At 33.8% G+C, this 13,090-nt stretch overlaps 1 protein-coding gene across 2 annotated transcripts in view; it reads left to right on the top strand.

Moving 5' to 3' along the window:
- Positions 1-13,090, top strand: part of LOC106108033 (fibroblast growth factor receptor 3-like) — a 35,914-nt gene that overhangs the window by 5,406 nt on the left and 17,418 nt on the right. For both annotated transcript variants that reach the window (XM_013289107.1, XM_013289108.1), the window contains exon 2: positions 2,933-3,148. In XM_013289107.1, coding sequence (XP_013144561.1) covers positions 2,949-3,148 — 200 coding nt within the window. In that variant the 5' untranslated portion in view covers positions 2,933-2,948. The remainder of the gene's footprint in view (positions 1-2,932; positions 3,149-13,090) is intronic.

The following is a 13,090-nucleotide window of genomic DNA, read 5'->3' on the forward strand; positions in this document are numbered from 1 at the left end:
TCAATTGTAAATGATTGTAATCCAATAGGCATCTGCTTAAACTAAGCCCTCTATAAATATCACCTTAGATATGACGCAACACATCTAGATATGGTTTACTATTAAAAAAGTTAGTTAGATACTACTTTTTGCTTAACGCCATAACTATTTCTCAGTATCACATTACGTAATTGGCCCTCCAAAAACATTACGAATATGCAAAGGAAAACGTTAGGTATTTCCAAGTGATTAAGGCCCTAGTCACTGAGTGCTATTCGCGGAATTGTAGGACAGATCATTCTGTGCCTAATCCGTCTACTATGTATATAGGTTGCGATATATTTGTTGGTATTCAATTTGAATTCTAACCACGTTTTTGTCGAAGCAAAAACTTTGTATTGCTATGTGGATTTTTTATTTATTTGGTATGGAATTCCACACACTTTACGAAAGTATGTTTATATGTACATACTTCTTTTTATTGACCTCAATTTTTTTTGATTTACTTATTTGATATCTTATAAATTACTAAAATAAATTGAAATGTAGCTTGAAAGATGTGATCTTGCCATCGACTTTGTCCGCGCGGAATTAAAAAATAACTTATCCTTTAATCTTTGGGAGGTATGTACGTAGTGACAAACATTCATCCAAGCATCAAAATATTCACATTTATAATATAAGTAGGTTTAATACATGAAAAACAAAATTGTTTTCTTTAAATGTTCTCTATGTAAATAAACTTTATTGCAATTATTGTATAAAAGTAGTATTTTGTTTGCCCTTTTTTATGTTAAATTGAGATTTCCAAAAATATTATTTTGCGTATCATGTATGGGATTACGGATTCTGATAACAGCTGAAGAATCAATACTAAATTCAGCGTAAATGGAAGCTCACAGAGATGAATCCTTTGAATGTAATCTCGCTCCGAATAAATGATATATTCGTACATATAAATTTCACATAAGCTGAGTCCAACAGCCTTTGCATTGTAACGTAAATCATTTTTGAACAACAAATAGATTTTGGGCTTTAGAAATATTTACGGCCTTCTTTAGACCTTCCAGTTACCAGTTTCAACTCAATCTGATTAAAGATTTACGGAAACACATGAATTAATAAAAAAAGGATTTTCGGAAACACATAAATAATTAACAGACGATAAATAACATTATAACTACATAAACAGTAAAATGGCCTATTTTTATTGTTTTTATATATGCGAATATTATATCTATTCATACTAATATCGAATGTTGTAAGCAATTGATATTTTTATTTTGCAACACTTACCGGATTGTTGGAATCGTTAGTCAGCAAAACAATTCAACTGAAATATAAAGTTCGGACATTTGCTATCAATAGTCTATTGTGACACGTAATTAAAGATTAGGGTTGGCTGCAATACAAATAGTATCTCATATAAACAAAATTACATAAATCGAACATAAGGGTGGGTTTCCATTGTCGACACAGTTAAAAGTTAAAACATAGTCTCATTCTTTACACTTATATTAAAGTAATTGATATGTTTTATATAAATAGAGTCTGTTCAACTTTGACTTAAGAGTAGAGTGTTTATATTTATATTACATGTTACAATGTAAAATTATATAGACGAAGATTACATAGGCATTTATAATAGAACACTTTATGTTAAACTTATAAAACATTTCCTGTAGAATTGTCATTGAAATATCAGTTGACAGCCCTAGTGGCGTTACAAGGAACTTGCAGCAATTCGTAGTGGGTACTACAATACTTTAATCTTCAAAGCATGAATCTATTGTAATGCTAATATACCGGAGCTCTATTGTCTTCAAGTATTAATATTAGCTGGAGTATTGAGTTTTAAAGCTAGATTAACTGTAATTAAAACTTAAAGAATACTTTTTAAAATATTTAACATCTACCCGCTTTTATTTGAAGCGCTTAGCTAATTGTTCGCTTTCCTTTGACGATCGGAGTAATTGTTTTGAATAATACTTAAGGCGTTTTTTTCAACTGTTATATTAAGGTTCTTGAGGACGAAATAACGATGTATAGAAAATTTATCATCTATAATATTATTGCTCTACATCGTAATCCTTAATTAATGTATTCTTTTACTATAGTTCAAAGAAATTTCCCGTATATTCATTCATCTAAAAGGAGTTTTTCATACATGTTTTGCTTTACAAAGAAAATTTTTATTCCTTCATATGTATCCATACATATTACACATCGAATTCAGTGAACTCGAATCAAAGCTGATTGCAATTAGTGTTCTCGACTGCGATTGAAGCAAATATTGCTCTTAATATAAAAGTTATTTATTTATATAAAAAATCTATACTATCTATACTTCTATACTATTATAATAAAGCGTAAACACACTTCTTTGTTGCCTAAGATGTCCGCAATCACAGCAGATTTTTGAATATTTTTTTTTAATAAAAAGCCCAACACTGACTTCACGCTTTAGGTTATATATTTTCACGCTATTGAACTTAGTCGGTAAATAAATTGGACAAAACCACAATGTAGGAAAGAGACCATAAGTTACTACTAACATCAAGGAAGCAAGATTGTCGTCATGTCATTTTGACATTTGCAATTGATAATTTGACAAATGTTAACGATTAAATAAAGTTTTATAATTACCTGCGGATGAAGCCGCATGGGAACAGTTAGTGCTAAGTAAATTTAATACATGTTTAACGATAAAATTAATGAGTTTATGTTTTTCTTAGTCGTTATGGACACTAATAATGTGATACGTTGGATAAAAATTTCCCGGAAGATTCATAGGTCACACGTTTATTTTTTGTACATTCCAAAGTGAGTTCCCGAACGATAAACGTCTAAACAGATTTTGACGAGTTAGCTGTTGATTCACTATCTTGTAAGGGGGGTAATGTTGGTGGGTTGGATTTATTTGATTTAATGAATATTTCTTTCTTTGTTGCAGGATACTTGGCTTCAGTATGTGGGTTGCGTTGTCGCTGGCGGCGGTGGCAGCGCTGTTGCCATGCGCGCTCGGCGCTGGCTACTGCGCCACGGACACGCTGCGCACCAACACCACGTGGATGCAATTTACCAAGGAGCCTGTCTCCTTCGAGTACGGCTTCCAGGACAAGTTCAAGAGCATCCATTGTTGCGTCAAAGGCTACAGGAGTATCGAATGGTGAGCGATTCTTATCTATATTTCAATCACGGCCCGTCGCCGCCATGTTTAAATACCTATACGATGCGCAGGTGTGGATAAAAATGACCACTTGAAATATTTGAGCATTGTATTCGCGGATAAAATTATAATAGCGTTTGATTCTCAAACGGCAATGCCCTGCGATGTCACACCTGTGTTTATATGCAATGTTCGATTAAAAAGTTGGTATTGAATGTACTTTTATTCAGATGTAAAACAAGTTTTTATACACGATCTTTTCATCGATGTGCAAGTTTCATTCTTTAGTATTTTTATACATTTTATTTTATGTAAAGAATATTGTCGCCAGTTGAAAGTTAAATACAAACCTTTTTTGCGAATATGGTTGTTTGTTAAAATGTAATGAGTAAGTCGCGGTAAAAAGTAATTCGGAGAAACAACCTCGTGATCCGAAATCACTCGACGTCCCGCTACCCGATTTCGACAACGACAATCGCTTAAATTCTTTTTGAATAACGTTTTCATAAAAGATTGGCGAACGACGAATATAATGAACTAAGTTTTTAATAACGATTGAATGTATTTTGACTGCTAATGTTTTCAATTTACACAGTATCAAGAGCAGTTGTATATACCATAGACACAAAGTCATCTCGTCTGGCAGTAGACGTATGCATCATGTACATTTGTTGCGGTATCGATCGGTATAATGCTTGTCGGACGTATAGGCGTAACTGCGTCGGTAATAAGGCATGATCTCGATTGCAACTGTAGTGTTGTTTCGTAGAACTGGAGGCTGTCGCTGCGAGCCGACCTCTCCCCATTGCAACCTATCATTACATATACCTACGTTTGTTTATTGAATTTAATCGCAAGGCGTACTGCTGCTTCATGTAGGGAAATTCATGTGAAACCAATTGTTTGTTCGAACTACATCGATATGGCTCTTAGTATGTAATGTTCAAATATTGGTATCGTATTTCACTACATTTAATCAAGATCGTAGTGCGAATAGGTATCTTTAAAATTCACTCTGTACGTAGCCTAATCTTACCGTAAACTTCTGTAGAAAGTTTCCGTCGCAGATCCTAAATGTACTTTCTAATCTTCTCGTCTTTGATGAAAATTATACTAAATTCTAGGACTGTATGGTGAACGAATTATGTTTTCAAATGAATATTACTTCGTAGAAATTCCTATATACGTACGCAAAGCAGGAAACTCGTTTTTTCTTTACATTTATATGTATTTTTATGACTAGTACTTACAATAATTTGATTAGTAAGAAAAGTTACGTAGTTTTATTATTCATCTTTGCAATTATGCAGTGCATAATAACAAGAATTTTTATTAATTATAAGTAAAGTAATTAGTGTTTACCTTTTAAATACAATAGCGATTGAATTATATTCATTTGATATATAATACTCGTTGCTTGGATCATTCAAAACCGCGGGCCACAAGTATTTGAATGAAAAGATAATTTGAGTTTTATCAAATTAATACTTTATTGAATCTTTGTTTTATTGATAGACATCGATTTGCTAACATGATATAAAAACTTGTTTAGTATGTTTGTGAGTCAGTGATTAAATGGCAAGAGGTACAAAGGGCAAATTAAAACGGCCAACATATCAAGGTACATTATAATAATATAAGTATGAAAATCTTACACGGATTTTTACACTTTAACTTTACATTCGGTCCAACTTTATTGATAGTTTTGTTTTAATTACCAGAGTTTTAATTGAAACATAACAAAACTATGAATCCAAGGGAAGGAAAATGAAATTACAAATCTAATAAGATCCTGAACCATCTGTGCGTTGTTAGCTCTAAAATTCTACTTATAAGAACATTTACAGCCTTACAAATAAACGCGGTAAAAACAGCTTATACCCAGTTTATTCCTAAGTTTAACTTTATACCGCGTTTATTTGTAAGGCTGTTTGTGTTTATGATGAGAGCAGCTTCAAAATTGATATAGGTAAGTGACGTGTGACGAGTGGATTTATTTGCGTGACTCAGAACGTTTGCGATATGAAGCTTGTAAGGCGTTCGCCGGCGGGCCGTGGTGGGTTATATCATTATCCACTTGTTTTAACTTGCTAAATTGCAAAGTATAAAATCATCACGCACTTCACAAGGTTCCGAGAAGTAGTTAGCGTTGCGACGTGTTTATAACTTCGTGCTTCTTAATTTGCATGACCCCGGGAACCAGGGCCGGAGTATGTGCCGGTTTCGTTTGAAATGAGTTCACAGTGTCACAAATACGACAGGTTGTCATTACTCTGAGACTTAATTGTGTAACACTGACCGTTGAAGTGCAACTTTAGGTTGAAATCCTCAATTATATGCGGAGTTGTTTTTATAATGTCTGTGGTCGTGCTTAATAGGTCAGTGGTCTGAGAATGTCATACACTGTATCCTCTAAATCCCGTATGTAGCTCTTCATGTAGATTGAATAAGAATAAGTTACAAGTCCATACTTTTATTACTTTAAAACCTTTGAATTCCAATTCTCTCGTGATGGTAATTTTAAGTTTCCTCGATTCCATCTCGACAGTACGTCTTTACAATTGTATGTTCTTTGTGTATTTTTTTTACCACACATCTGCCCTTTTTAGCATTTCGTGAGGTAATTATGGGTTGTTATTTAGCTCTTATTTACTGAAGCAAATAATAACAAGGCTTCGTAGGCGAGTAGGCGTATGGAAGGTGGAAAAGATATATGTCAATAACACTCGTGTTTTCTGTTTACCTTAAGGCTGTTCCATTAATATATAACATTGTGTAGGTTTTCCATACATTTTTTCTATTACAAATAGTTTTTGTAAAAGGAGAATAAGAATTATTTTACCTAACCACATTTATTTAATTCGAGGTTAGTTAATATGAATGTTCGTATGAGGAAAATGTATAAAAAATAATACTTTTTAAATTAGTTAAACAATTGTTGCCAGTGGCAAGTGTTTTTGAACACGACCACCGGCTGCGTGGATGCGTGGGCCAGTTCAGTACCGTGTATTGTACGTCAGTGCTATTTCGCCTTAATAATGACTGGGCACGTGTACTCTTTATTTACCTCACACTTTTCCTAGAAGCCGGTAATTGTCTCTTATCCGCTTCACGCTTTTACGGCACCGTTCTCAATTTTCGTTTGTCACTAATTGTAGAGCAGACTGTTAAAATAAATTAAAAAATCTCTGTCACGTTTAATACTGCATTTTCAGTTACAGTATATATGGGTACCAGTGATGTGACTTATTTTAGATGAACGTAAGTTTATATTTATTAAGAATAGTACTCAACTGTAGATTTTAAACACTCAATTACAATTTTGTGCCATGACCCATTGCGATTATTCTTATCGATCGTTTTTAAAATCTAAATGCTTTAAATCTTGAAAGAATCGTAATATTAAAAAAATAACTTTGTTTTGTATTCGTGTTGTCCTATAAAATGATATGTCTTCATGTATAATGTCATTCAATGTTCATATGTGATTTATGTAGAAAACTATTAAGATCTAGAATAATTTAGTGCGGAAGCTGACTGCATCCCAGCTGAGTGTTGCAAGTTCGCGTGTCACTTTTAATCCATGATAAATGTATATTTATGTTGGCAACACGTGTTGGTTTTACCTCGTTGTATAGTCATTTAGAACGTGTAACGGAATAGCTGATACCATATTAAAATGCTCAATAGAACATGAACATACATGATTATTCATTGTGCAATGTAAACACAGCGAATTATTTATGACATCGTAAAACTGTACATACTAAGCCAAGCTTTAAAACAAAAAATCTGTAGTTTTTAATCATTGCGTATTTTAATAATCTGATAGGATTTATATATTATACTAGACTTGTACTAAGAGTAAAAATTTACTTTTGTAATAGGAAATGATATGCAGCAGTGAGAGTTAAGAGGCCGGCTGCCATAAATCTGTTGGGCTTATGCTACGCGGTAACGAGTTGTTGCCCCGCCCGAGAATTTTATTTTATTACTTCACTTTTACTTTTACACAACTTTTCACCGTTTGATTTGTCTAGACGTGGCTTTATAGAATAAACAATTTAAACACAATCTTTGTTTTGTCAAATTTCACCTTGTCTCAACAATTAAAAACCCTTTAAACAAACACTTAAATTTTGAATAACATTTATCACTAATTCATTTTCAATGCATTGGCACAATTCGAATGATTTCTCAGAAAATTTACTATTATTAATTCAACACATTTTTTCTTAACAAGCATTACCTTCTTTAATATGCATTTAAAATCAACTATAATTTATTTTAACAATGTTCTACTACTGATATTATAAATGCGAAGTTTAGATAGATGTTTGTTAGAGTTTGTAGCCTAAACTGCTAAACGGATCTCGATGAAATTTGGCATAGATGTAGTGTAGCGCATAGTCTGGAAAAACACTTAGGCTACTTGATTTGTTTTTTTTTATCATGCGGACAGAGTCGCGTGCGAAAGGTAGTGGGATACTAAAGTAAGAATGTATAAATACATGATGCATTGTTACTTAACTACATCATCGAGAAACTGTAATTTCCGATGCAAAAACCTTAAGCTAGTGGGTCGTCAGTGCGGTCGGAGTACCGTTCCTCGTTGCGACGATTCGGTTGACAAAAGGGCCGAGTGCATTACCTGGGCCGGTCTCTATCTGCGAAGGTATCGCACGTCGCCGCAAACCTGTATTGTGGCGGTTCCCGGAAGGCACTTTGTTGCGCGCCGCTGCCTTCACCTGCCCCCCTCCTTGCCCATCGCCTCGCCGGCTGCAGCCCCCTCTGCTCCTGTTCCCCGCATCCCTCGCCCCGCGGCCCTTCGGTCGATGTCTTCCGCGCTACTGCCGTGCAGCTATGCCATACTTTAGAAGCTCTCGAGTTTTAACTCTAAGCTCTTGTTTTTTAATAACTCATTGAGTAGATTTGAGAAGTTTATTATCTATTACCTATTATGTGATATTGAAAATATCACAAAAACAACTGCAAATATTTATTAATTCATTCATTATTCATTACACCTGTAAAATGGATTGAAATATTTAGAGGCGATTTGTCCCGGATTTGCCGAATTACATTCAAGCATCAATAAAACATGTATTCATCTAAATTATCATATTGTTACAATACCCAATACGCTTTGGTTTTGTATTTCCGAAGAACAATACAAATTGATAGACAATCAATTATTTAACTAATATCTAAGTTAAGCTGTTTTCACTATAAGAGGTTACACATTCAACATTGATAACGTGTATGAGATCGAAGGGTCGCACCCGTGAAACATTACTCTCTTGTAATCCGACCAAAATTACGGTATCTACACGTTTAAATAGGTTATCTTATGTACCCAGCTGATCGAATAAATCTTATCAAATGAAAAGCTTATTAAGATTAACATACATATCTACCGTCATGTGCTTATTGTTAATATGTAAATATTTACTGATAACAAATACCGGATAACATAAAACACGGCACGTTTTTATGATCTTGCAAATCGTTGATGTGTCAATAGAGGTGCTCGGAACGACCGCTCGGGTAGCCTTAATGAAGTGGCCGTAAAATGTACAAAACATGTATCGCGACGACCCACTGCGTTCTCACAATCGAAACGAAAAAAAAAACCACCTACGAGATCTCGTTCTGACATGTTAAAACGACTCGATTTAGTGAGCCGATTACTTCTAAAGCCCGGTCTTATATTGTTCAGGGTACAGGTAGTAAGGGAATCCACTTTGTTTTACAAATTCGTTATCGACGCTCGAAAAAAGAATCTGTGCGATGTCATACTGAATATTAAAACGGGTGTCGATGTTTAAATATCGATTTTTTTTATTCTGTTTTCATTTTCGTTTATTCGTTTTGTATGGGGACGGTATAATTTCGGTTACGTTGTCTTGATAAAATTCGCAATTTTTATGTAATATACTTTTTAATCTTTTAAAAGCTTCGTCAGATTAGAAACGCATTAAGCTCAGAATTTAATTAATAATTAGCTTCTCGTTCGGTCATTTTATTTAATTTAAAGATAATTTGTAAAAACATAATTTTTACAAGTTTATTTTGTCGATTTTAATAATACGGACGATTATCAACATGTACAAAAAACTTTATCGCGATATTCTTGTATATCACCCGTCGAGTTGAGAAATTCATTCAAATTGATGAAAATGAGACTATATTTAATAAAAACTGAAAAAAATCTGACTATATCATGCAATAAACTTTTAAATTAACGGCAATTAAGATATTAAAGGTAATATCGTTTCTTGTAAAACTCAAAATCAATATAATGCTAATTTATTTATACAGCATCTTAATAACTAATTTTAACCCAATTATAATCTAGCAGAAACGATTACAATGTAGACATAATCTGTTAATGAATATTAATATTTAAAAATATTACGCGAGCAACGGATTTCTGACAATATTTCTGTTCCCTCTATCTGACAAATAATCTACCCTCATGTTGCATTATAACGTTTTTTCGGACATTCCGAATACAATGATACCATTGTGTTTTTTGTTCACATACTTCATAGCTGTTAGTAAGGGACAATACAACGCACCATGTGTAAGGCCCTTAATTATATAGAAATAATAAGTATGGCTATACCTTCGTGTTCTCAAACTCAATAAGATATATTTAAAAAAACATCCTATAAATAAAGATTCGTAATGATAATTTGGAAATAACTATATTTTAGCTCAATAAAGTAATGTTCGGAGATATTGAATATTTACTACATTAACAATAATCTTTTGTACCATTGCCAGGCATCGAACTATTCAACAAATAATCGATGTTTGTGTTGCGCTTGTGTATTTTATAGCGATCAATCTGGTTCTGTGAATTAACATGATTTATACTATAATACTAACATAATATATCGAATGAAGATATTTTCCAATGTAACTCTTTGTTACTATTTAATTAAAACTACATCGAACAATAAAACTATTTAAGTCTAGCTTTGCAGCGACTCCGTTAGTAAGGGATTAGAAAAAAACAAAAGAAAGTAGCTTATGTGTTCTTCCAGACTGTCCTCTACATCTATGCCAAATTTAATCGAGATCCGTTTAGGCTACAAACATCCATCCATCCATCCAAACTTTCGCATTTAACTATATAACATTAGTAAGATAAAAAAAACATAACCAGCCTAAACTAAGTTATTGTGGTGTTTTTTTTTCGAAAAGGTTTGAGAAGCAGCGACACGTCGGGTCCACTAGCCGAGAGGGTCTCGTGTTTGCGTAACCTGTCCGTCTTTATTACCACAAGCTTAATAGATTTAACACATACAAATTACAACATAAAACCGTCGATGATCTGTTTTTTGTGGGTTGGACAGGTTTTTTTTATCCTCATGTACTTAAAACTAAGTTACTTGTTACAACGTAAAGGATATATACGTGATTAAAACAAATAATTAAATAACATTTTCATGCATAAGCATTTATAGGGGCGCTTTTTTGACGCTCTCGCTTTAAAATCACTCTTGTTTCTTTCGTCTAGAGTTTGAAATGCAACACTGCGCGATTAAAAAGTTTCGCGTTTTAAAAGCGCTGCCGTACGACCCCATGCATTGAAATATATTTGTTCTATTTTAACGCTTTTATAACGCACGTTACAAAAGCGCATGTGTAAATGGGGCCTAAAGTTGTAAGTAACTGTTATCTACATTGTTTCCTAAATTATATAAGCGAACTGAAATGGTGTACTAGTGCTATACGTTGGTCACCGAAAACTAGTATATAGGTAACATAATATGAGAATTAATATGCTCGGATCGCCTTGAACCTCTGAATATTTTATAGCTCACTCCCGACATATCAGCTAATATTCCCTTTTGAAGCTTTGTGAATGCGGCAACAGGTATTTTATTGTATGTAAATGCGAAATATAAATTAGCCACAACGTAAATATAGCAATTTATTCTGTACCACTATTCATCCGCGTATGTTCGAAATTCTAATCATCAGTTTAATTCTGGCTAGTTGTATAACGAAATGAACTTTATATTGGTTTCGGGAATTTCGATGTGCAGAATTGAAAGCGGATTTAAAATTTACATTTACCTGTTAAGCTTTTAAGCCTGTTGTACACGAAAGGTATTAATGAATTTGTAAAGACCAGATGCTCGATATTAGCATCACCTTGTATGGTTAAACCCTTTTTTTAATTTTCCTATCCGTTGTGAAATAATACGGATGGATAAAATCACTACCAACGAAATATTTAATATAATGCATCAGTAAATGATATGTTCTTTTGTGTTGATTGAATCTGGTTAATACTTCATGCACTCAATATTAATTATTACATTATAAAGTGTAATTTACTTCATGGAAACAACAATGTTAGTAATAAAACTAGTCAAAGTATATCGAAAGATCTATTGGCATATCATAATGGAGAGAATGTCTCATAAATTGGACCTCATAAATCCTATAGCTGCGAGAACGGTCTATTTCGTCTCACGCTTTAGCCGCCTTGACATTCACGAAATTACAGTTTATTACATTGTAAGACAAAATGCACCAAATTGTAAACAGCCAAATTATTCGATTCAATTAGTACAAGCGGAAATAACAATTGCTATTGGCACTCAATTTCCAACACCGCAAATTGTATTGACGAGAGGTTAAGTTGAAAATTGTAGAAATGTTTTAAACAAAATCTAACATTATACTAACGACATCATATATCTCTATTAAATGGTTAAATTTGCCCTATTTTATTATTGGCCGGTTACAAGTAAATACTGTCAATAAATTGTAAGATAACATTCGTTTTAATGGTATTTTCCTTTTAGAGATTATGATTTTCTTTTTGAAGATAAGTATTGTCTTCGTATGCTTAACATGATGGAATCACGTGCGTTTGCTAAATAAATACATTATGTTTTAATTACTTCGTGTCCTAACATGTTCATGGGTGACGTCAAGACGGTATTGCGTCACATTATAAGTATATGTAAAATTTAAACTCTGTGTTTGGTAGAACAGAAAAACACGCTTTTAACGCATACGACTGTCTAGGAATTATCCCGATAACTGTTCTAAGAGTATTTGGATACTATTGAAACTAAAAGATACTTTTAAACTCTAGGGTTTTAGCTAAAAACATTAATTATTTTAGTTCCGTCAGTTAGTAATGGTGCGGGGCGCGACGTTATGGTACCTATAGTCCCGCCCGATTGGGTCGTGGCCCGTTCACACGCCGATGTCTTTACATTGCGTTTACCTTTCTCCTCAAACAAAGACTCTGTTGACATGTGTACGCGCAGCTCACTGGCCGCTCACTCGCCGATCGTCGCGCCCTCTGCTTACGTTTGTCTATTGGCATGAATGGAACTCATTAGAATGTTGCCAAGACGAATATTTAATCTCTTGGACCACCCTGAGCGCTGTCACAGCGTACATATAATTGAAACCCGATACCATAGCCGATTGAATGCTCACATTGGTTTATAATGTTTTAATTACTTTGGTTTACAAAAGAACATTAATTTTGCAATTAACAGAGTGAGAGTGTGAGGTATCGAAGTAACATGCAGATAATAATCCAGGCTGGTTGCAAAATTTTTGTTTCCAATAATCATTGGTGCGACTGAAAACAACAAACGATTTTTTAAGACGAAAAAATGGGTTCATCTGAAAAAAGGGGCGTTGATCCTATTTAATTAATTGCAAAACCAAAATCGCAGTGAGCAAAGCACTGTTCCAAAGCGAATTCTCGAATATGGCATAATAATTCATGCGGCGATAGGCGTTGCACGATCATCGTTTCATATGGGTTTCGAGAAATGTAGCGCGGTCGTTACGGCGTCGATTCACGTTCAACAAATGGCTTCATCGTGAAAATTAACATTCGGACAGCATCCCGCGAGTCGCGCCGATACCTCCCCCTTACCCCTTCTGACCCCG

Source organism: Papilio polytes, unplaced genomic scaffold (assembly GCF_000836215.1).
Source record: "Papilio polytes unplaced genomic scaffold, Ppol_1.0 DF821845.1, whole genome shotgun sequence".
Lineage (NCBI taxonomy): Eukaryota > Metazoa > Arthropoda > Insecta > Lepidoptera > Papilionidae > Papilio > Papilio polytes.